Source organism: Glycine soja, chromosome 11, assembly GCF_004193775.1.
Source record: "Glycine soja cultivar W05 chromosome 11, ASM419377v2, whole genome shotgun sequence".
Lineage (NCBI taxonomy): Eukaryota > Viridiplantae > Streptophyta > Magnoliopsida > Fabales > Fabaceae > Glycine > Glycine soja.
In genome coordinates, this window is record NC_041012.1 from 16652787 (window position 1) to 16678482 (window position 25696).

General features: G+C 31.3%; 2 protein-coding genes across 2 annotated transcripts; one reads left to right on the forward strand and one right to left on the reverse strand.

The window, feature by feature from the left end:
* Window positions 1-10808: 10808 nt before the first annotated feature.
* Window positions 10809-21299, reverse strand: LOC114375964 (vacuolar protein sorting-associated protein 41 homolog). The gene is made up of 19 exons (XM_028333842.1): window positions 20907-21299; window positions 19770-20039; window positions 19486-19665; window positions 19040-19300; window positions 17667-17799; window positions 17074-17164; window positions 16472-16574; window positions 15804-15907; window positions 15632-15725; window positions 15370-15525; window positions 15229-15291; window positions 15021-15086; window positions 14476-14676; window positions 12580-12657; window positions 12383-12502; window positions 12195-12275; window positions 11720-11805; window positions 11501-11582; window positions 10809-11390 (listed from the first exon to the last, which is right to left on the reverse strand). Exons 1-19 carry the CDS (start codon window positions 21168-21170, stop codon window positions 10950-10952), a joined length of 2874 nt encoding a protein of 957 aa, XP_028189643.1. The 5' UTR covers window positions 21171-21299; the 3' UTR covers window positions 10809-10949.
* Window positions 21189-25261, forward strand: LOC114372975. Its single transcript, XM_028330538.1, has 6 exons — window positions 21189-21215; window positions 23001-23069; window positions 23166-23283; window positions 23623-23948; window positions 24413-24548; window positions 25086-25261. The coding sequence occupies exons 1-6, from the start codon at window positions 21189-21191 to the stop codon at window positions 25259-25261; spliced, it is 852 nt and encodes a 283-aa protein (XP_028186339.1).
* The last annotated feature ends 435 nt before the right edge of the window (window positions 25262-25696 follow it).

The window sequence follows — 25696 nt, forward strand, 5'->3', positions numbered from 1 at the left end:
TAATTCCACCACGAGGACAATGCAGGTTCACAAGTTCCTGTAAAACCCAACAATCCAAACTCCCCGTTCATTCCTTAAAACCCCATCACATGCTACAAATATTCATCCAAGCAATAGAATATCAATGTAAGGTATTATGCATATGTGGCATATATAGAAGATGGTTTACTTTGCTGAATATCACGGACCATTATCTAGGTATGCGTAACAACAACTTGGGGTGGAAACATGATATGAACACTTTGATGTTTCCTTTATTACAAAGATTCCAAACAATGACATTGAAAGTAATGTGCCAATGTTTATCAGTTAATTAAGTAGTTGTGTTCCTTCGGATCAGGATTAGACATCAAACAGTTAACCAAACTAAAAATTAAAGAAAGAATCACAAAAACAAAATCCCAACACCTGATGCCAAATCTATTTAGCATAGGGGCAATCCATTAACAAATTTGGGTTAATTTATTATTGTTCTTTGGCGGCACTTGCTACAAGAATTATCCTCCGTAATCCCACACAAGAATTTAGAGAATACGAGATTAAGGATTTTTCAATGTTTGCCATCAGAGTGTAGCTTGACAAATCCATCAAAAAATTGGATTAAACGAGGTTGACATTCTTTAATATGCACAATTTAGTCTTTTCAATATTATCTCCCTCTCATGAAGCAACACAAAAAAAATATAATTTTACTAATTTTACTATACCAAAATGGTGTTTAGAAAAAAATATTTTGTATGAAATAAAATGAAATAAAAAAATCTTTAAAACTTACACCTGCATTTTACAAAACGTATGCATTGTATACTGAATTTTAGAAATATAAAACTATTTTCAAAAGATAAAGTGTTATTATTAAAAAAACAACGGCTTAATAGATATAACTTATGGTAAATAGAATTTTTATAACAATGCATGTAAAGTTTACCTATAATAAAAATTAAGACTTTCTATACATGAACATTTATTAAAATGTTCAATAAATATTTATAATACACTAGTTTAAATAATTTTAACTAAAATACTTTTTGTATAATATATGTATTTTTAAAATTATTATATATGAATTTTTTTAACTTGCATAGTAATTGCAAGAAAATTATAGGACTAACATTATTTTTATTTACCAGTTGATAATATTAAATTTTAGCATTCAAAGATACATAAAAATTACTATAATTTTTTCAAAGTTGTAATGAAACGTATGTAAATGAAGAAAAAAAAACAATAGTATTGCTACAATAATGGATAATTTTTTAAGGAAAAAAGAAATAGAAAGGAGAAATTTTGATTTGCTCACATGCTGGTGTTGCTGAATAACCGGGGAGGGAAATGGAAGCGTCCTTGAGAAGTTACATGGTCACCCGCGTTTCGCCATCACAACGCGAGTAACATCCAAATTCCAAGGAAGGCGCGTGAAGAAAAAAAACATTAATTTTGGAATAACCACCAGTCATTCACGGTGCGTAGGCGGCGTTGCAGAACTCCCACTTTTCGTTCATTGTGACATCATACATGTCATCTCTTTTTAAGATAATTTTATCATCATATTAGTATTTATTAAATTTATCAATTTATACTTTTATAATTTATTTATTTTTTATCTGTCTTCTTTCTCTTCAAATTCACCTAAAATAAACTGAATCGTCGGTTATAGTTATATTTTTAAAAAATATCATTTTTTTCCAATGAAAAAAACATCATCCGGTTTTGGTATATTCTTCGTTCCGTACTGTTCCAACTTTTTCAATAGGAAAGCCTCTTACCTTTTTTCTCTGTATATCTGACGTGTTTGAATGAAAGAAGAAAAAGATAGAGGAAAAAAATGAATAAAATATTTACACTTTATTAAAATAAAAAAATAAGAACAATTTTTTTTCTTCTGTTGTTCAATTCAAATTTCAAAGCCTCTAAACCAAATACTAGTGATGAATTTTGGTAGAGGAAAAATAGAAAAAGAAAGGAGAAGTAATTTTTAAATTTATTTATTTTATTTTAATTTAAATATTTTTTCTCTTTCATTAATTATTTTATCTTTTCTCCAGGCAAACAACCCTTAGGAGAAGTGTACTATACTACACTACTACTATTTCAATCCAAATAGAGTTATTATGCTTTACAGCGTTTTAAATGATTATTATATGAAATATTATTATGCTTTAACAAGTGTCATGAGAACTTTAATATTAGAATATTGAGTGGTTATATAAAATTTGTCATTCCAGGGTTGAATTTAGACTTTAAGATAAGAATAAAAATATTGTATTCGTAAAAGTGGCACGCAAATTTGTCAGTTATTATGTTACGCGTCCGTACAGTCGTATCCTTGCCAGGTAAGTTATGGTTGGTCTCTGGAAACTTCTGAGAGAGGGACCAGAAACTTGTACCAACCCACTTGGAAGGTGACCAGAAACTTGTACCAACCCACTTGGAAGGTGACCAGAAACTAGTGTGAAAGTGTGAACGATGCTGACTCTATTTCATCATCAAGTTTCCTTTCTCCTTTTTTCTTTTTTCAATCCTCTCTTGGAAACTTGGAATAGTTATTAATTCATACTTTTACTTTCTCGTCTTTATAAGATTTAATTATTTTAATTTATTATTTTTTTTAAAAATAATTAATTTAATCGTTAGTAATAAATTTGTATATATTTTAAATTGTTATTGTCATTAATTTTTTCTTTCAATTTTTTGTCAATATATATATATATATATTTCTTTTAATGAAAAATATTTATAGTATAAAAATAATGAATGTAAAAAATATTATAAATTAAATTTTATAGAAAAGAATAAATATTATTTCTAACTTAGATCTTAGAGAGGAACAAAGGACCGTTTCTATACCTTAAAAATTAAAATAGAGTAGTTTTTTTTACAATAAAATAGAGTAGATTGAGAAAGGAAAAACAACGAAATAAATGATAAAGGATGTGTTAGGAAAATAAAAATTACTTTATAAAACATTTTACTGGAATTAAAAACTATAGCGATTCAAGGATTTTTATATTTTCCTGCTCGTTTGTTGCATTCCACTTCAATTTCCTTATTTTCTCATGTGTGATATACTTATTTTTTTGAGATATTAATTAAAAAATGTTAATATATGTTTATTATAATTTTTAACTCACTCTTTTTTTTATAAATTTATTATTTTTCTATATATATATATATATATATATATATATATATATATATATATATATATATATATATATATATATATATATATATATATAACTTTGGTGGGTTTGCTTATTGGTTTTATCACCATTCTAATTTGTTTCTTATAATCAGACTTTACAGTTTACACATACCGCAAAAAGTAAACAAAAATATAAATAATCAAATTCATCTTTATGATGTGATAATAAATTAATTTTTTAAAATATAAAAAATATAAATTTGATTTTTGAATGTATAACAAATTAGTTATATAGTTAAATTTGTGAAATCATTTTATTATTAAGTTATAATGTTTAACGAACAATAAGTTATATTTTTTAGAATTAATTTGACTTATAAAATTTAAGAATTAATTTGTTATTAGAATCTTGGCATGACTAATTTGTTATACTTTTATATATTTAGAAATTAAATTAATTTTTTTTATTTTTTAAAAACTAATTTATTAACCCATGATACTTTTTATAATGAATTTAACTATTTATCTAAAAAATATCTTTGATATATTTATTTTGTATTGTCCTTTTAGTTTTCCTTTTTATATAAATTACACATATCTTTTGCTAAATTTAAATCAAATAAGAATATCATTTAAATTTAATATGATTACATATTTAAGATTTGATGGCCGAGTAACTAAAACAAGTTGTGTCAATTGATATGAGAAGTTATTTGCTATATACATATTTTTTTATTATATTTTTTTATATCGGGATGACCTATATACTATAATACATTGTTTGGTGTATTTTAGGTCCTTAAGGTTACTAATTTAATTCCCGCATGGGCATTATGAAATATGTAATGCCATGTTGCTTTTCGTTGCACACATGGCAGGCTTGACAGCAGGGAGAATGAAACCTTTGAGGGTAAAATGGAGAAGAAAATGGAACAGTTCAAGAGTAAAATAGAGAAGGAAATGTGTACATTAAAAAGGAGGATATTATTAATAGGTCACGTGTGAACGACATGAGAAAAAGATAGGTTTGATGAGGAATAACAATTTAAGGTTAAGAAAAGAAAACTGTTTCTTGGGCACCTTTGAGTTATTTATAATTTGAGAAAGAAAAAAAAGTAATTAATTTAATTGATGATATAAATAAAAAGAAAGAATAATTATTAATTGAGTTTTTGAAATTTTTAATTGTCAAAATGTAATAACTCGAAAAGAAAATGTGTAAAATATTATTGATGCATGATATTATAATTTTTAATTTTACGTTATTAAGGTTTTTTCTGTTTTGCTGTTCGTTTGTTGCACTTCACTTCCCATTCCCTTATTTTCCCCTCTATGATATACTTATTTTTGAAGATACTAATTAAAATTAAAAAATTGAAAACATTTTATTAGTATATGTTATCATAATTTTTAATTAACTTTCAATGTTGTTTTTAATAAATTTATTCATTTCTTTCATTACATAATGCTTTAAACATGAATCCAACTCAAGAAAAAATGTTGGGAGTTGCTAGGTGCACCCAACAATTATGTGAATGGGCAAAATTATCCTTGTTTAAAAAATGTGAATACCTTCATACGGAAGAAGTTCTTCCGTTGTTGTTATTTTTAACTGCGGAAGAATCTTTTTCCGTGCGATTTCACTGAAGAAGTTCTTCCGCAGGAAGCCACGGAAGAATGTTTTTTCACAGTTGGAAATAACAACAGCGAAATAACTTTCTTCCGTGGATTCCTGCGGAAGAACTTCTCCCGCAAGATCGCACGGAAGAAAGTTCTTCCGCTGTTGTTATTTTCAACTATGGAAGAACCTTCTTCCGTGAGTTAATTTGTTTTTTTGGTTTTTAAATTTTTGGATTATTTTGTATTTGTCTATGTTATTTTGTATTTTATATTTTACTATTACAAAATTTAATGCATATTTAATTCAGGTTATTATTACAAAATAAAAAATATTTATTTAATATATATTAAATTTTGTAATAGTAAAAAATTTGTGATAGTAAATATTTTTATTTTTAAAAAAATATACGGATTAAATGATTCGTATGATTTATATCAAAATTAATTATCACAAAATTTATTATTTAAATTTACATGCACATTAAATATGCATTAGAAATTGTAGTGATATAGTAACATTATTTATTTTATAACCTAATTGACTCATTATCCCAGTTGATTAGAGCGTTGTGCTAATAACCTATATATTATTTAATCTGTATATTTTTTAAAAATAAAAAATATTTACTATCACAATTTTTTTTACTATTACAAAATTTAATATATATTAAATAAATATTTTTTATTTTGTAATAATAACCCGAATTAAATATGCACTAAATTTTGTAATAGTAACCCGAATTAAATAAAAAATATTTAATGCATTAATTTGGATTATTATTATAAAAATATTTAATGCATTAAATTTTGTAATAGTAACCAAGATTAAATAAAAATATTTAATCCGTATATTTTTTTAAAAATAAAAAATTTTTACTATCACAAATTTTTTTACTATTACAAAATTTAATATATATTAAATAAAAAAATTTATTTTGTAATAATAACCCAAATTAAATATGCATTAAATTTTGTAATAGTAAAATACAAAATACAAAATACAAAATAACATAGGCAAATACAAAATAATCCAAAAATTTAAAAACAAAAAAAATAAATTAACTCATGGAAGAAGGTTCTTCCGCAGAAATATTAAGGGGTATTTTGGGAATTGTAAAAAATTGTTGGGTGCATCAGCAATCTTGTTGGGTGCCCCTAGCAATTCCCAAAAACGTTAAGTCTAAGGCATACGAGGCCCACATGCAAGAAGTGGGCCTTATATGATATGAACTTTACACGTGGATCAAGAATATCACTGGATAAATGCTTGGGTGTTGTTAGGTGCACCAACATTATTGCTTGTGCATCCAACAATTTATTCTAATTCCATAAATGCCCCTGTACCTTCTTCATTTTAATGTTGTTGTTTAAGCTTTTTTTCATTTATGGTTCGCTTTGTTGTTTGCTTTCTCCTTTTGGTGTTGGTTTTTCATTGTTGAGAGAGGTGTCGCTTCGGTGGAGGTGAAAGTGTTACGGGTCGGTGGTGATTGTTACGATGGTTGGTTCGTCGTTAGAGGTACACCAAGTACGCGTTGTTGTTGGGTGAGTGAGTTGATCTGTATGTGCAATTTCAACATACGGATCAAGTTGATCCGTATAAACCATACAGATCAAGCTGATCCGTAAGGTTTATACGAATCAACTTGATTCATATGTTGAAATTACACATATGTATGAACTTGATTCGTATAAATCATACGGATCAAGTTGATGTGTATGGTTTATACGAATCAAGTTGATCCGTATGGTTTGCAAATTTTGAATTTTGTAAAAATAATTTACAGTTTAATTTTTTAAAATTATTAATATGTTTGTTTGTAAATTTGTAAAAAGAAATTATTTTTTATATGTGCATTTGAAATAATTCGTATGTAGATTGATATAGGGTTTTTGGTTTTTAATATATATGATTATGAATTCTAGTGTTTATAAAATGGTATGCAGTAAAAGACTATGTAAAGTTGTGTATGATATTATATGTATAGTGCGATTAGGTGTTGTATGTTTGTCATGTGGAAATTTTTAATTTGTTGTTAAGATGGACGAAGATCAATGGATATATGACAGTATAATGTCTGAAAAAATTGGTATGGATGATGAAAATGAACAAGAATGTGGTGTGAATGAACAACATGTTGATTGTTCGAATGCGTTCAATACTTCTCAGGTAATAATCTTCATTATTGTTATTAAATTGATAAAATGAATGTCCCTTTGAAGACTAAAATTGTTTGGGTTGCGTTGTAGGTGTTTGCTACCCGAGATGATATTTTGCAGTGGGCTCGATCAGTTGCTCATGAAAACGGATTTGTGGAGGTGATTATGAGGTATGACACAAACACTGGTATTAAGGAAGGACTTCATTTGTGTTAATTGGTTATGAAAGGAGTGATTAGTATAGGTCTAGGAAGAAAAATTTTGTTAGAAGAGATACTGGGAGTAGGAAATGTGAGTGTCCCTTCAAGCTTCGTGGGAAACCAGTGGTTGGATGACAAGGTTGGATAGTGAAGTTAATGCATGAGAGTCATAATCATGAATTGACGAAGTCATTAGTTGAATATCCATACGCTGAGCGATTGACTAAGGATGAAAATACAATTATTGTTGATATGGAAAAGTCAATGGTCAGACCAAGAAACATTATGCTAATATTGAAGGAGCACAATGTCAATAGTTGTACAACAATCAGACAAATATACAATGCAAAAGTGCAAACCAAGAAACATTCATTGTGCATGTGAGCTATCTAACAATGTTCTTGGTAGCATCCCACTAGATTCAATCCATATGTTTTGGAGGAGACTATGTTTTTCAAACCAAGGGTTATTTGAGCCCTAAGTGACCATAAAGGAAGAGATGAAAACCATATCTAAGCGATTTGAGGAACTTGATGTTTGTGGTAAAGTAACTCTAAAGAGAACTTCGGGAAATTACATACCCTGATCAAAACTGTATGTGTCCTCCTCCAGAAAAGGTCAACACTAAAGGTGCACAGAAGAAATCGATGAACATAAACCAAAGATCAACAAAGCATGATCCGTCTTACTGGAAGTATGTTGATGCTTTACATTCTGTGCAAAATAGTAATTAAAACATAAAATTCATAAATAAAATAACAACTACATAATTAAATTATATATGACTATTTTTCATTGAAATAAAATAACACCATTTATAACTATTTCATAACAGCATATATGACTACATAATTAAAACACAAAATTCATAAATAAAATAACAACTACATAATTAAATTATATATGACTATTTTTCATTGAAATAAAATAACACCATTTATAACTATTTCATAACAGCATATATGACTACATAATTAAAACACAAAATTCATAAATAAAATAACAACTACATAATTAAATTATATATGACTATTTTTCATTGAAATAAAATAACATCATTTAAAACTATTTCATAACACCATATATGACTACATAATTAAAACACAAAATTCATAAATAAAATAACAACTACATAATTAAATAATATATGACTATTTTCATTGAAATAAAATAAACATAAACAACTACAAAATTCATATATTTACTATTGAAATTTAAAACTATTTTATAACACCATGCAATCATACATATTATTTTTTAAAACACAAACAATACCTATTTTTAAAACAAAACTAACAAATAAAATACCTATTTAAAAACATTTTTCAAAACATAAATACCTATTTTTTATTCTTTATTTTAATTAAAAAGACTCATACGGATCAAGTTGATCCGTATAACTCATACGGATCAAGTTGATCCGTATGAGTAATGCAGATCTTATTACTAACACAGATCATCTTGATCCGTACGACAACACAAAACCAGAAACGAAAAGGCAACCATTAACGGGGAGAAGAAGCTTACCTCGACGGTGGAACAACCCGTTAAATGTAGGTCCTCAATGTCGACAACCAACGGAGGAGAAGAAGCTCGGACTTCTAACGAAGAAGAAGCTCCAACGGCAGAGGGAAGAAGGGAGAAGGAGATGCTCATACGGAACGCGTGAATAGGGTTGATGGGTGCACAACTTTTAAATCTATAAGGACATTTTCGCCCATTCATGTTAAATGTTGGGTGCACCTAACATTACCCTAAATGCTTGTGAGCAAAATGCCAATTTTCTTTTTTATCTACAAATGCTAAACTTTGTATTGAATTGATATTCCATTATATTTATTTTTTGCCATGCAAGCCCCCCCCCCCCCCCCCTCCTAATGGGTTAATTGGCTTTATGCTTGTTTGGATTTCATATACATTTTGTCTTTTTTTTATTACTTTTAAAAAATGAAAGTACAATTATTTATGTATTACTTTCTAATTAAAATTAGAATTTCATTTTGCTAATCAACCCTAATATTTAATGCTGATTTTTATTGTCCATGTTCTCAAAATGAATTTTCAATTTTAATTAAAATATAATTCCAAAACTACTTAAGGAATTGTACTTAAATTTTCTTTTAAAATAATTGTATAATAAGTTTTGTAAGAATAAATATTTGGTTTAATTATATTTTTAGTTCTTAAAAATAATTTAGACCCTGTGGGAGTAACACTTTGTTAATAAGAATTTTATTGACATTTGGTTCTGGTTGTTTTGTATTTTGATAGAATTATTTTAAGAAAAATAAAAAACATGCTTTGATGAATAATTTATCAAAAAAATAATATTAATTTGATTGAATGTGGAAATTCAATTTGTCACAAGAAAGACACATAATTCAACTAGAATGAGTGAATGATTTAACTTCCCCAACATTTAATTAAAAATTAGGAGAATCAAGTGAGGTGATTTCATCACAAAGGAGATGATGCATTAATGTGTGGAGCGAAGAAGAGTCGATTAAATATAATAAAATATTTTAATTAAACTTTTGAAAAATGTACAATTTTAGAGTTCAATTTTTTACACAAGGTTAATATCAAATTTGTGTGTAAAACTTTCTTCAATCAATAATAACTACAAACTATGAGTGAGATTAGCTTATAATTCAATGAATTTGAAAACATCCGTATTCTCTAATCTAATCAGGACAAAAAAATATCAAATTCATTCAGCAATTTAGTATTTACAATCAATAACAAAATTCGTTTTCATCAAATTCTATGATATAAAATTTACTAACAATATTTTAATGCTTCGTAAGTAGAAGAGTATAGAGTTAAGTAGAAATGTAGCATGTTTTCATTTGTCATACAATATAATGATGATTGTGAACTATCTGAAACTTGTTGTGATGCATCCTTATATTAAGTAGAGGGGTTCTCAGGAATCATGACGGATCATCGTTCATGGCTGAGGTGTGGTATGTGGGGTGTTGTTGTCAGTGGCTAATGGTGGAGCAAATGTAATTCTCCAGGCCTACAGCTGTAAGGTGTTCACCTCAAAATTAATGCTTGTTCATTCTACGTCCCATCCTCTTGCCAAAGTTGTGGAGCGAGTGCAGCAAGGATCAACTGCACTGCAGCAACTGTGTGGCAGACATTATATATTGGCGAACTCAACTACCTGAAATTTTGATGTACTTGTTAAGAGTTCTACAACGGGTTATTAACGAACATGATAAATGCTTATATAACTAGATAAACTACCTTATTATTTCAGATGACTGTACTGCACTTTAACAGTACTTTTTCAGCTTTTCTATTTGCCACCTTAAAGAATTTTAATTAACATGATTGTCAGGTTATTTTTATGCTGAAAACAAGATTTTATCTCTTTTAACAAAATCTTCTTCTTGTGAAAATGGAAGTCTGCCCTCTCAACTATTTCTTTAGCATTCTCCACCCTCGATTCTCACAATTTTTCTTATATTTCTTTTTAAGTTTTTAAATTAAAAATATATATAACAAATGACATGATTTAATTAAAAAAAGGTACGTACTACAAGAGAAATGAAAAATTATCACTCAACCTCGTTTTTTCATCATTTATCATAAAGCCAAAGGAACCTGGCATTTCAAGTAGAAGGGGTAAGGCTGGATTACTCGATTTTAATGAGAATATACCGCAAGCCATCAAGACAACTAAAAAAAATAGGGGCGCATGATTATATTGATAAAAAAAAATGACAACAAAAGAAACCACACATGCTCGTTGTGCATGGAACTATGAACTAAAACATTAACCATGCAAACACAAACTGTGGACACATACAAAAACACACTCAACTAGCAGCAGTAGTACACAATATACAACGCATACGAGGACCACCCGATTTGGCTTCTTCATCGTCATCACTAGCATCGTCGTCATAACCATTGTAATCATCATACGTTTCTGCCTCTAGGGTCGTGGCTTGGACCTCTTTCTTGTTACTACTAGTGTAAGATGAATCCATGAGACAAGTTGTGTGATAACCATGACAGCAAAAGAAAACAATGACCGAGACAGTCTGTATAGAAAACGGATCAAAACATATACAACATCTTCCACCTCCCCTAGTCTTTGACTTCACCTCCACAGTTCTCAGACTTGGAGATTTGTCAAATACCTGAGAAGCACGAGTATCACTCATTTTAACCCGCGGCTCATCTTCTTCATTACCTAAAGAAATTCCATGCCTTGCCTCTTTGTAATACTTAATTAAAAGATTGACACAGTCCGCCTATTTCAATGACAGCAAGTCAGTGGGATATTTCGCTGTACCAAATTAATGAGATTTAAGAATTTGCCCTCCTAAGGAAGCGCCAGAGGGAAGGGAAAAGAGAAAAACACCTTAAGGATATCATTGCACCCATTTCTGAGTGATGTTTCAGTCCTGTAGTCAGTGATAATCTTAACCAGCCGATCCCGGAGTCTGTAGAAAAGCAGAGAAAAACACCTTAAGAATAATGCTTACTGAATATATCTCTGGAACTTGAGGCCAGCCCAAATACTAAAAAAAAATCAAATACAATCTATGATTTGATAACATAAATCACATTTATTACTTACCGAGGTATTTCCAACCCATTAGGAACCTTATTTACAATATAAAGGGGATCAAGATTTCCAACTGTGTGCTCCAATAATATGCCCACCTGTTAATTACAATAATCAAGTTAAAAACAGCTTGAGAAAGAGCAGGTATGCAACATAATAGAATACCGGGCCAGTTATTTCTCTCTTCTTTTTTCAGTTTCTAGAACAAAGTTGTAAAAATTAGATCAATAAAAATAAATTTTAGAGTAGAAGGTTTACAACTTTTGAATGAAAATAAACAAAAATAAGTCCAGAATTTGTTTTCTCGCATTAGATTATCTTTTTTATTCTAAAACTATATAAAGTATTAATGACAAAAGGAGCTAATCTTCACAGGGTTAATGAGTAATAACTAATCCTACACATCATATATGTGCAGTAAAGCATTTTATTCTAACACATTGATTTCACATCATCCGTCAAAAAAATTTAGTTATCATGATTATACCATTTCAGGTTTGTGAAGGCATTGCTTGATTAATTCTTCCCAAAGTTCATCATCATGCTGCATGGTGACAAACTCTACGGCCTGCAAAAAACTATGACCACTTCAAACTTAAAATCACCAGAGTTCTGATTCACAAGTTAGATGTTTGTTGAAACCAAAAACCAATTCAACTGAAAAAAATAATGTACCTCCTCTATATCCCCCAATTTGTTAATAATAACAGCTAGGGCTTGTTTCGAGTTTCCCATCCTTCCTAGGATGAAGACTTGCTCCCTCAATAGGTCTCTTTTAATGCAAATTTCGTAAGCCTGAAAAACAACTTTGAGGATTTGATTCACAGGCATGTTGTGCATATAACTGTCAAAGTTTGTCATTGATTCATCACCTTCTCAAGGGTGTAGTGTTGACTGCTACGGAGAAAAGGTAGCAGCATCTTAGGATCATAGTCTGCATAGAGTTCTACCTAAGCACATTAGACCAAAAACAAATTATATTAAGTGCCAGAAAAAAATCATTTAATCTCATTTATAAGCCATTCTTATTCATGTTTAGCAGCAGAGGACAGATATCATGGCAACCAGGAAAAAACATGGGAGAAGAGTAGAGTAGTCAAGACTCAGCAATCAGCATTAATATGCTATTAGCATTAAAAGACTGAAATGCTGCAGCCGGAATACCAGAAAGAAATGCATAACAAAAGTAGGGCAAATGGGTCATTGCCTTAGACTATTTAAAGAAGATTGAAAGCACATATTTGCAATTGAAATAATAGCTAACAATTACAAATTAGTAAACCTAGATTGAAACAGAATACACCACAATTACCTAAAGATTCTAGTTCCAGGGTACACACTCTTTGTGGCACAACAATTAGAGATGCTGATTCTGTTCAAATATATACTTTCTTATGTAAAGAAGATGGGACAGTTCCATGTTAGAGCAGTAAAACAATGTGTCCTTCAAAGCTAAAAACCCAAATCTAAGGATTCAACCACACATGACCATCAAGGCGAGAGAAAATCTACTACGTCTATGATTGCATGTGAATAAATGTATAGGTACTGGATTTCTGGTAGATCAGAGTCTTAGTTATGAAATTTCAGTAAGGCTTTTCAATGTCTATCAAAATTTGTCTTGATAAAAAAATTCTTGTTTTAACACTTGACATGATAATAAACATATAAAACCATTCACATGTTTTTCACCTAATAGTTTAACAACAACAACTAAAGTCTTTTTCCACTAAGTGAATTGGTTACATGGATCAAACACCTATGTGCTTTATGATAAACCTAGCATTAACACAATCATATTGTCTCTATCCGAGTCATACAGATTTGTCAAAATTTTGTGTTGGTTGTCAATTACATAACACAAACCTATTCTTTTTTATTTGGGCTTGGGACCAGTTATGTAATAATTTTGATCAGGCACGCCATAGGGAAAATTCTCCTAATATTATAATGTTAAATTTCAATTGACACAACCTAGTGCACAAGGCTCCACCAACTAGGGTCCGGTGGAGTCTTATGCCTGCAAGCAGAGAGACCGCGTTCAAGATTTGAAAACATGATCTCAAATCATATGACCACAAACTTACCGTTTCACCAAAGCTCACCCTCAAGGCCTCAACATAAAAAATCTCCAAATAATTTAATAAAATGTTAAACTTCGGAACAAAAAGTATTCCTTTCTTGTCAGCCCAAAGGGCCCTAGAATGAGGGGATGTTAGTGTGTTACAGATATAATACTATTCTTGTGTATTCACTTAATAACCTTCAGAGAATTATCTATTGAGAAGACAGTAGACAAACTTTGGAACAAATACACATTTAAAATGAGTGATGTATTAACATTTGTCTCATCCAACCTGAAATATAAAGTGCCAAATGAAGCTTATATAATTTATAAAATTTGTCGATGTAGGATGAGGTCACAGAGAAAAACAAAGGCTTTTATTCAAAATATTTCAAAGTGCAAGGCTGCAGAGTAATGTGCACATGATTAAACATCTAGGTATTTAGCTAAGCATTGGATCTTACATTTCCTTGTAAATTGTTTCATGTAGCTTTTTTGTCTTAGACCATAATCAATTAGACCAGAGTAGTCACTTAATGAGGTTTGTTACTTTAATTTTTAAAAGAAAAACAGTCACAGTAATGGCTCTGAGTATCTCAAAATGGCACACACATGGCTTTCATCAATTGTAAATACAGATTTACACCTTAGATTCCAAAGAGAAGGAAGCTTGTAAAGGTTAAATGAAAGAAATAAAACCTACCTGCATATCATGGAAGTCTTTCCCAGCATGAGGATTTACTTCAAATAATGAGTGGAGATATAAATGTAAAAAATATCTACAATCACTCTTATCATCCGCATTTAGAAGTTGCTTCACAACTTCAGGTGGACTTATTAAGTCCCTATTCTGGATTAACAAAGGAACTGCACGCTTGCAGTCTAGCCTCATTAGTTGGACAACCTGAACAGGCAGAGATTAAACAATTAAGAGTCCAACGATATCATATATAAAAAAATGAAAACAGGTACAAACAGAATTGAGCTCATATACTACTTCGAAAAGAAAATCCAACAACTTTTCTCCTCTATAAACAAGTCAGAGAAAGTTCAAATCTTAATCAACCAATTCTGCAAATCTGATATGGTACTTTGTTGATTCATCCATCTTGTATGCATTATCAAGGAGATATCAGATATGGCAAACACGGACAACCAGATGAATTTCCACATCATGTAACACTGCAGAGCTATATAAAAAACACACAATTCCAAGATTAATTTAACTCCTACAAAGTATAATTATACCTTTCCACGAATTGCATCGTGTAGGTTATGTTTATCAATAAAATCAAATACTTCTGGCTTCATAAGCTGAAAATTTAAAAAAAAAAAGGGGGAAAGTGAATTAGCAGTTAAAACAAATAGACAATAGATTCTAGTATACAGCATGTGTACGACATTTAATTGATGTTGTTGCAGCCTGAATTTGAGAAAAATTTCTTCGAACACTTACATCAGCATACAACAAGAAGGCTTTCTCATATTGCTCATCGATTACATACAACTCTGCTAATGCCTAGCACAGAATAAGAACACGTTAATGTAAAGAAATGGTTAAAAGATTCAAAATGCAAGTATAATTAATCAGACTAACCTCCTTAAGTGATTCAGTCATGGATGAAGTATTTAGCTGAGGTTCAATGGCTGAAATTACAGGTAATGCAGAATAAATTACAGATGGCCAGGATTTTACAGTGGACAAGAGATCCTTATGAAAAGAAGGATTTGTAGCCAATGCAACGAGAGCAACCTGTAGAACCAAAAGCAGCATAAAATATTTTTTATCCCAAGTCAGTTCATTACAGATACTAAGCAAACACATTAATTGTGACAGAGAACACTTTGTTTTAGCTAACCTCGTAAGCAGTATCACGTAGTCTGGGGTTTTCAGTAGGCATGTAAGGAACTAAAACAGGGAGTTGACGAAGATGTGCAAAGTGGAAAACCCATCTGTTGAAAGCAGTCCATTGAACACCCAATTACAAATCAGAACTCTATAACAGACTAATAAATAATGGCATGCCGTACCTCTCCCATGCTGAAGCTGATCCTCGAAGCAACTTGGGACACAAAGATGCTGCTTCACTGTATTTTCTTTCCACAATCAGATGATCAAGGTACCTAGATCCCACCTGCAAAGATAGTGGGAAAAATGAAAAACTTCTCATTACTCAAATGGACAAATTAACCTAGAAGGAAACAAAGCATATATATACACACAAAATACATCTTATACAGAGTAATTTTTTGTATAAAAAAATAATTAATATTAATGAGAAGAAAAGTACGATAAGGGAGACTGGAAGTGGTTAAGGTATCCTAGAGAGTCAAGACTTGCAAATAACTAAACCAAAACAAACCTAATAAGTAAGTACCAATTGCAATTCACTATATAGGAAACTACTATAAGTTTCATTTCATTTTTCTTTGAGCTTTTCATCTTTAGCGTCTATATACAGTCTTATTGATAGCAAAATAAATGACAACAAATTAAAAGATTTCTTGAGAAACAAAATGGTTGAGGAGCTTTCACATACATACAATCAACATAAGCATGTGCCTCCATGTGCATACATGCATAACCTCATTCCAATTATGTGCTACACAAGAACCCTTTATTCTGTAATTTTACACATCTAATTCCGATAAGCATAAAATCATTAGAAATTAGATTGAATTAGGATAAACTTAAATACCTCATCAAGTAGTTCACTCCGTCCCTGACCAGATTCAACCACAGCCAAAGCTTTTTCATGCCACCCATGCTGAAGAAGCCATGAAATATGATCTTCAGTATCCCTGATTATTAAAAACATCAATTTTTCTACATTATCTAATTTAATTTTTTCAAATCTGTAGAAAAACTTAGAACATAAACATGTCATTTTAAATGTATCAAAAAATTTCAGCAAAGTTTGAGTAAGCAATTTAAGCTAAAGAACAGACTCCATTTTTTATTTATTTAAATGATATAGTTCCTTGTGACCACAACAGCATGCATCAAAGGGGAAATTAGGGGGAGGGGAAGTTAGATTTCCAATAAAAAATTGTAGAAGGATGAAAGATCTCACACATAGATATGAGCATAGTGCATTTTTTGCAGGCACTACGAGACATCAATATATTTCTTTTTAGTAACGATACCATCTTTTAATGCATAAAAGGAAACATCACACGTTAAATATTCGTTAAAAACATGTTTTATCAACAACCCCTCAATACTTTAAGGGCCACAAATCATACATTAATGCATCCAAAAAATTAGACCAGTACAATAGATAAAGAAATTGAAATCAACCTTGGTTTGGCAATAACTACATCCTTCAGAGATACAATATAGTAAAGTGGTTCATCACCTGCAGCCCACTGACCCCCAGCATAACTGCTACCTACATTTGAATGAAAACAATATTACGCAGGACCATTCCATACATGAAAAATATACGTCAAGAAATAATATATTACTAAGGTGTATATTAGGAAGGAGCTCAGAGGATCAAGGTCTCTCACAGAGGAAATGGTTGATTTAAAAGATTCAGGAGACATAATCAAGGGAAATTAAGATCCCAAGGAGGGAATGGTAAATGTAATGGATTTCCATTGAGGCAATCAAGGGGAATTCAGGAGGGGGGGGGGGGGAATGATCTGTATGGGTATAAAAAGAAACGAGATGAGACAATGGAGGGGTGAGGAAAAAAGTGAAGAATGGGAGAGAGTGCAGAATCTCTTAAATACCATGTGTCACCTATTTTCTGTTTCAATCCTTTGTCTCCTACTGTAAATCTAAATCCCCACCATGCAGGTATTTATATCACACTGATCAAATACAGCATATTCAACATAGCCAAATATGCTTCAAAACAGCATAAACAACACAAACCAAATGTTAACCTGAGAAGGGAGCATGAGCAAGAGAATAGTCCTTTGCCCTGTAATGCTCGAACCCATGTACTGGCAGAGCATCTGTAGAAAGCTCATCATTATTCCATGTTACTATTCTTACTTCTGGTCTCTGTGCATTGCCCTGTTCAAGATTATTTTACTCACATTCAGAACAAAGTCAAATTTCTGAATTTTACGAGGACTAAATAAGTACAACCTCACCTCTCTTTCCCTTTATAATACACAAGATACATTTTAATTTTGTCAAATACAATATAAATTTCATTGGTTCCATACTTAAATTTTTTTGCTGCCATATCTAAATACAATTGACATTATGCAGCTAAAGACTACTAGAGTTAATTATTCTCTAGACTCCCAATAAGGAATAGTACCCTCAAAAAAATCACAATGGTATATAACCTAAATAAGACATAAAGATCATGCTTGGTATAGCATTTTTCAGGGAAATAATATTTTTCTTTTCTTCCTTTTTCCAAAAGCTCTCTCCGGGAGCTGGTAAAAAAATGATTGTTTCTCCAAAATAAATTGAACTAAACCAAACATGCAATAAATAATGTGCATGCGACATGCATGTGAGTAATATATATGAAAATGTCTAATTTGAGGGAAGTAGCATAATACTAATATGGTACTGATGCTTATATAACATTGTGAAGCATCTAAATTATAATTGAAATGATCTAATTCATTGTTTGATCCTTCACAAAAATGCAATACTCCCTTTGGTGTTTTATATAAGAAACGAATAACTAATTCATCAAGACCAATAAAAGTAGGTAAGTTAATTTATTTTAATTAATAATATCATAAATTTAAATTTTATTCCAAAATACCCATAGAATTAAATGATTTAAATAGTGGTCTTATTTAATGGCATTACACATATCAAGGGATAATTTTTCCACAAATCAGTGTTGCTTATATTGTTAATAGTCCAATAAATGCATCCACTTATAAGGAGAATGAGAGGGCATCTCATTAATAGATTTTATAATAAATCAAGGGTATAAAAAAGAATTAACAATTAATACACTTGAAAGCAGGTCCATGTTTGTTATAATTAAGACCAAAAGAATTGACTCATTTGTTTCTTATATAAAGGACCGAAGCGAGCAATAAATAAATAAAATTTCCAACATGTCTAAGTATTATGGACCAGGAACTCAAGAAGTGACTACTTCATTTAAGATGCTTGGAGGAATTTCCTTTTACTTAAAGTAAAAGACAGAAGAGTGAACCAAGAAAACAAGTTGTAGCATATAAAGGAAGGGGGGAGAGGGGGGAATTTACACTATTATTGGAGGTCAGCATGAAAAATTAAAGAATTTCATTTCATCATATGCAAGGAATATAAATACCTGCCGTGAAGGAGCAGTGCTACTAAAATCCTTATCTCCATCTTCTTCTCCAGGAATATATGCTAGAACAACCAAAGCATCACCAAAGGGAGCAAGTCCTGAGATGAAATAGCTGGTTTGAAAAGATGCCACGATATCCACCTGGGTCATACCAGACAAAGGAACTTGCCTGAATGACCCATTGGCTGCTTTTTGGTGATTTGTCCTAATTGAAGCAATTTTGACAGATGTTCCCCAGCCAATAACCAAGAGGGTGTCATCCTACAAGTGATGGAAGGAGATTAAGCTCCACAGTTTAATCAAGAGATATACAACAATAAATGAAATAATGCTCTTGCCACTGTTCAAATTCTAAAGCTATAGAACAAGCCTTCAATTATAGCAGTGGTCACTGCATGATGGAATGGCATAAGTCATCAGCATGCCTGCATTGATATTTGACTAACCTGCCAAACCAGGTGAGGAAGCAAAAGCTCAGGGCGTGGGCTCCCTCGTGGTTTTTCAATAAATGTAATACGCTGGTCATTGGCAGTATCATAAACCTTCACTCCTGCATCATTAGCCCAAGCAACAAGACTTGCTCTCCATTTCACAGCATGTATTGAACCTTCACCAGAGTGCAAAACCTTTTGGGGAGGGTGGGGAGGGTAGGGCGGGGTAATTTTATCGTTAACAAACAAAAGGTACTGTTGAGAAAATATGTGCTAAGTAATAAAACATTCTTACAAACCTGATCTCGGTAGCCCAACCATTTCTTTGAATTTAAATATAAATGACCAGCCAAACCACCACCAGCAAATCTCCTAGACATTTTCCTTGCATAATCTGGATCCAACGCCACTGCCTTCATCGGCCGATGGTACTCAAACTTCAATTTCTCATCAGTGAAAAGGCTGTTTATAACAACTGATCCATCATCGGAACAACTTCCAATATATTCACCTTCTGTGTCAAAGCTAAGGTCATTGACAACAGAAGCATGTGCAGAGAATTCCTTAACCTATAACACGGTAACTCAATTAGAAACTGACTCCTAAAAACAACACAAGCACACAAGCAATTGACCATCACACAACAGCAGCTACACAAAAAATTTCAAAGCAGTTTCAACATAAACCAAATACATCCATAACCCCTAGCATACATATTTGAAGAGAGTTTCAATGAACGGTCATGAATTATTTCGCTCCGCAAAATTGATCTAGCCAGCTCCAATTTGAGTAATAACAGTTCAAATTCACAGAAATTGTCAGATTCTAAATAACACAACTGCAGCTACGTGAAATATCAAAGAGCAGTGTCGACATAAACCAAATTATATCCATAACACCTAGCATATATTTGAAGAGAATATCAACCAAAATAAGTTCTCAATCACCCGGATTATTAAGTTCCGTAAATTTGATCTAACCAGCTCCAATTAGAGTAATAACAGCTCAAATTTAATCCCTACCATACATTTGAAGAGAATATCTACAAAAACAAGTTCTCAATCACACGGATTATTAAGTTCTGTAAATTCAGGGGGAAAAAAAGTTCTGTAAATTTATTGAAAAAATTGATCTAACCAGCTCCAATTAGATTAATAACAGTTCAAATTCACAGAAATTACGAGATTCTAAATCACACGACAGCAGCTACACGGAATCTCAAAGCTCAGTGTCAACACAAACCAAATGATATCCACAATCCCTAGCATACATTTGAAGAGAAAATCAACGAACACAAGTTCTCAATCACACGAATCATTCCGTTCCATAAATTCAATCTAGCCAGCTCCAATTCGAGTAACAACAGCTCAAATTCACAATAATCGCGACGAATTACGCCGAATTACGCAACAAACAGATGGCAGACGTAGACTGACCTGATTCCCGAGAAAATCGAGGATGTGAACGGTGCCGCCGTGAGTGCCGAGAGCGATCATCCGCTCCGCGACGGCGATGCACGACGCGGCGTCACTCGCAAGCAGCGAAGGGATGCTTCCTCCCATTCTCTGGTACTTGAGCCTCGGTTCCTCTTCATCTTCTTCATCTTCAACTTCTTCTTCGTCGTCTTCTTCTTCTTCTTCGTCTTCCTCTTCTCTCTCATCGTCTCCTTCGACGCCGTTCTCTGGCGGAAACGGTGCCATTCTGATGGTTATCGCGTGATGCCTCGTCGCGAGGAGAATGCAAAAGTGAGAAATGAGAAATTAGATCTGTTTGGTTGCTCTGAGAATGAAAATCTTTTTTTTTCAATTATTATTATTTTTAATTTTTTTTTCCTTTCTTTGCTTCTCATCTCCTTTTAAAAAATGAAATTTCGCGTTACAAATTTTCTGAAGAAAGAGGAAATGTTCAAACGGTCCCTCGATAAAGTAAAATAATGGGGTAGACGACAAAAACAGCGAGGTGTTATGTGCTGATTCAGTTAAGAGTGAGTGTGGCTGCACTTGAATCCTCTGCAGCCATTTTTTCCTCCAGCCATCAAGCTGCAACTTCACAGCCCTTGATTAATCATTACTCAGAAATCCAACGCTCATGATTTCTGATGCAGAGTGAACCCGTATTTGCGAACGGCAACTAATGGAGGAAATCCAATAATGATTTTAAGCTCCATGGTTTATTGCCGGTATGTTGCTAGGTGCACTTAGGGTCATTACTTATGCACTAAGCAATTTTAAGTAAAGTAATAAAAATGTCTATTACTTAAATTTTAAAAATCCTTCCTCCTTTCTTGTGTTTATATGACGTTACATCTCTACGCTTCTTTTTTTTCCTTTGTTCTGTGTTTTCTATCACGCTGTCGTCATCATCGGCTTTCATTGTCACCGTTGAGGTCATCTCACCATTATCGTGTTGTTCCCACCGATGAGGTTAGCATTTGATGTTATCATTATTTTATAGACTATATTTAAAATTCGTATAACACATACAGATTGAGTGAGTTATACAAATTAATCAATCTGTATAACTCATCTAATCCGTATGAATTATACGGATTGATCAATCTGTATAACTCATACAGATTATCAATCCGTATGTTTTTTTATTTAATTATAAATATATTAATTTGATTTTTGTATTTAAATAGTTATTGACTTTTTATTTAATTATAAATATGTTATTTTGATTTTTGTTTTTGAATAGTTAATGTTTTATTTTTTTAATTATAAATATATTAATTTGATATTTGTTTTTAAATAGTTAATGTTTTTTTATTTTTTAATTATAAATATATTAATTTGATTTTTGTTTTTAAATAGTTAATGTTTTTCTAATTATAAATATATTAATTTGATTTTTGTTTTTAAATAGTTAATGTTACTTTTAATTATAAATATATTATTTTGATTTTTATTTTTAAATAGTTAATGTTTTTTTCTTTATAAATATATTCTTTGATTTTTGTTTTAAAATATTTTTTAATTCTAAATATATTAATTTTATTTTTATTTTTAAATAGTTATTTTTTTAATTATAAATATATTATTTTGATTTTTTTTAAATAGTTATTGCTTTTTTAACTATAAATATATTATTTTTGAATTTTTTTTAATAGTTATTTTTTTAATTATAAATATACTATTTTGAGTTTTGTTTTAAATAGTTATTGTTTTTTATTTTTAATTATAAATATATTATTTCGAATTTTGTTTTTAAATAGTTATTGTTTTTTTAATTAAAAATATATTATTTTTTTAATATTTATTTTTTAAAATTATAAATATATATTTCTTATATATTAGTTTTTTTGTAAGAAAAAATAGGAAGGAGACATATTTTTTGTTATTTTATTTAATTAATTAATTATAGTCTTTTTAAGTTGCTTTTTAATAAAGAAGTTATTTTGATTAATAAAAGTAATTAAAATATATTTTAAAAATATATATAATTTTTTTATTTATTAATTTTTAAATAGTAATTGATTGAAGTATTGTTTGAATTTTGACATAAATTGTTATGATTGTTTAAATGTGTAGATTATGGTTAGAACCAAAGGTTTGGGTCGGATTTTAGACCAAGTTATAGGAAGAGCCCTATGGAGAGAAGTAAATTGTGATTTAGATGAAGCTTTTGGGCAGTGAAGGTCCACAACATTTGCACGTAAGCAACGAGAAGTTATCTCTATTGCTGAGGATGTTCAGCACGTGGATCACACAGCTAACGAGGTCCAAGAACAACCTAAAGAAGTAGTTGTTGATGATGAAGTTGCTGATGTTGAGGGTTTTCCAGGCGGGTTGCACGACACATCAGTTCTGACTGGTATTAGAAATGATTGACGAAATTGTTTCTGACAAGAATATCCAAATACCAAATCTGACCTCTATATAACCTCTGCAGAGTAAAAAAAGTAATTGGAAAAAAAAAGTCTCTTCTTCTTCTGTAAAGAATTCTTCCAATAATTTTTATGACCCAAATCTTTTCAAAATAGTGCACACCGTACTTTTGTGCTTGCGAGTCAAAGTTTTTATACAAGAAAGTCAAACTATGTTGATCATGTTGTAGACACCATTTGGAATCGAGAGGTATTTATATTTTTAAATAAATTATATTTTAATAAGCATTTGTTATTATTGTTAAAATGATTTAATTTTTTTTAAGAACGTCCTGAATTGAAGTTATCATCCCATGGAAGGAATGTTCAGAAATTCGGCAAGCCTGTTATAGAGATTGAAGGCTTAGTTGCTACCACAAGATTAAGTCCTCTGATTGCATGTTCCTTGGGTACTAGTGATCAGGGACTTATATCGACTTTTGTAGAGAAGTGGCATAAGGAAACTTGCAGTTTCCATTTTCTTGTAGGAGAGGTGACTATTACCCTTGATGATGTGGCATTTTTACTTCATCTGCCCATCATAGGCGCCTTCCATAACTTCAAGGCTCTTCATATTGACGAAGCGATGTTGCTGTTAGTCGAATTACTTGAGGTGAGTGCAGATGAAGTAAGAGCTGAGATAGTACAATGTCATGGAGAATATGTTCGACTATCATGGCTATGAGACATTTACCATATCAAATGTGATGCCGCACATTGGACTGTAGCAACTCGAGCTTATCTATTGCATTTGGTAGGTTGCACTCTTTTTGCTAACAAGAGTGCAACACACGTGTATGTGGTGTTCTTGGACGTCTTCTGAGACCTTGCCCATAATGGAAGCTACGCATGGGGAGTTGCCGCCCTAGTCCATATGTAAAAAAAAATTGAATGATGCATCTAAGAGCAGCACTAGACAACTTGCAAGATATATCACGCTATTACAAGTAATTATAATTGAATTTATTTTTTTTATTTTTGATCTTTGATGTTGACTATTGTGCTGATTTTATTTTTTTTTTGTTTTCAAAACATGTATAGTGTTGGATTTATGAGCATTTTTCTTTTGTTGCTAAGGCTATTGCTGCTGAAGATTATCATGAGAGGAAACCATGTGCCTACCACTGGAAGTCTGGGAAGGCATTACCAGTGTCGACGTATCGGAAGCGTCTAGATAGAGTGACGTTTGATGGTGTTTGTTGGATGCCTTACGGTGACCTTCGTGTAGTTAGAGACTTCGAGTTGATTTCTTTATTTTCCAGACATATCTGATGGGGCCCAGTTATTGTCATACATCGACCAGAGAGGGTTGTGCGGCAGTTTGGGTATGTTCAGACCATTCCTTTACACTCTCCAACATCAAGATTATGCTTAGAAGATATTGACGACAGATATATTCATTTTTCTGAGTACCATGCACTGGTGGGTCAGATTTGTGTTGTGCCTAAACAATGTGTAACAGACTACATAGACTAATTCTACATGATTTTTCGTCCCTTCATGAGACCGGCACAACCCGAGGATCTAGCTAGACATCCACCTGTCATGCACGATGACACATATGTTGAATCAGATATTCCTTAGTACCCGGTGGCAACAACAGCTATGGAGGAAGCACCTGTAGATGCACCTTCTCATGTAGAGCAGCCTCGACATGCAGTGGTAACATATATATTCAACTTACTCTGATATTCATTTTATTTGAACATGCAATGTGTATAACCCTTTTCCATTGTTGTCAATTTCATAGGATGCCTGCAAGCAATAGCTAAAAGGTTGGTACGATTGTTGAACCTGAGGATAGTGACAGAAGGTACAAAAGCATACAATGTGATGGAAGACTGCCTAAGGATTGCCAAAGGTGTCACTGCAGAATGCAATGTATATGTACGGTCACAACGAAGACAGCGTATAGAAGACACATGAAGACATTTGAAATTTTTTAGGAAATGTTTAAACAATGCTTATCATTTTATTTTATTTGACAAATTTTATTTGAGATCTTTTTTATATTAGTATCAAACCCGTATATCATAGGTCATGAATTAAACCATAAACCCTATATTAGACACGTAACAAAAAAACCTAAGTTTTGAATTAACACTAAACCTTAACTTATGACATAACACTAAACCCTAGGTAGTAAAACCCCTCATTTGTGATGCACCACTCAACCCTAATTGGTGGCATACCACTAAACCCCCATTTTCAAGTAACACTTAACCCTAATAACAGGCGTAAGACTAAACCCTAGGTATTATAGTAACCCTAAACCGTTTGAAAGTAAAGTATAATAGATAATTATATGAATTTCCAATGAAATAGTTGTATATTATTGTTGTACATGACAATTACATAAGT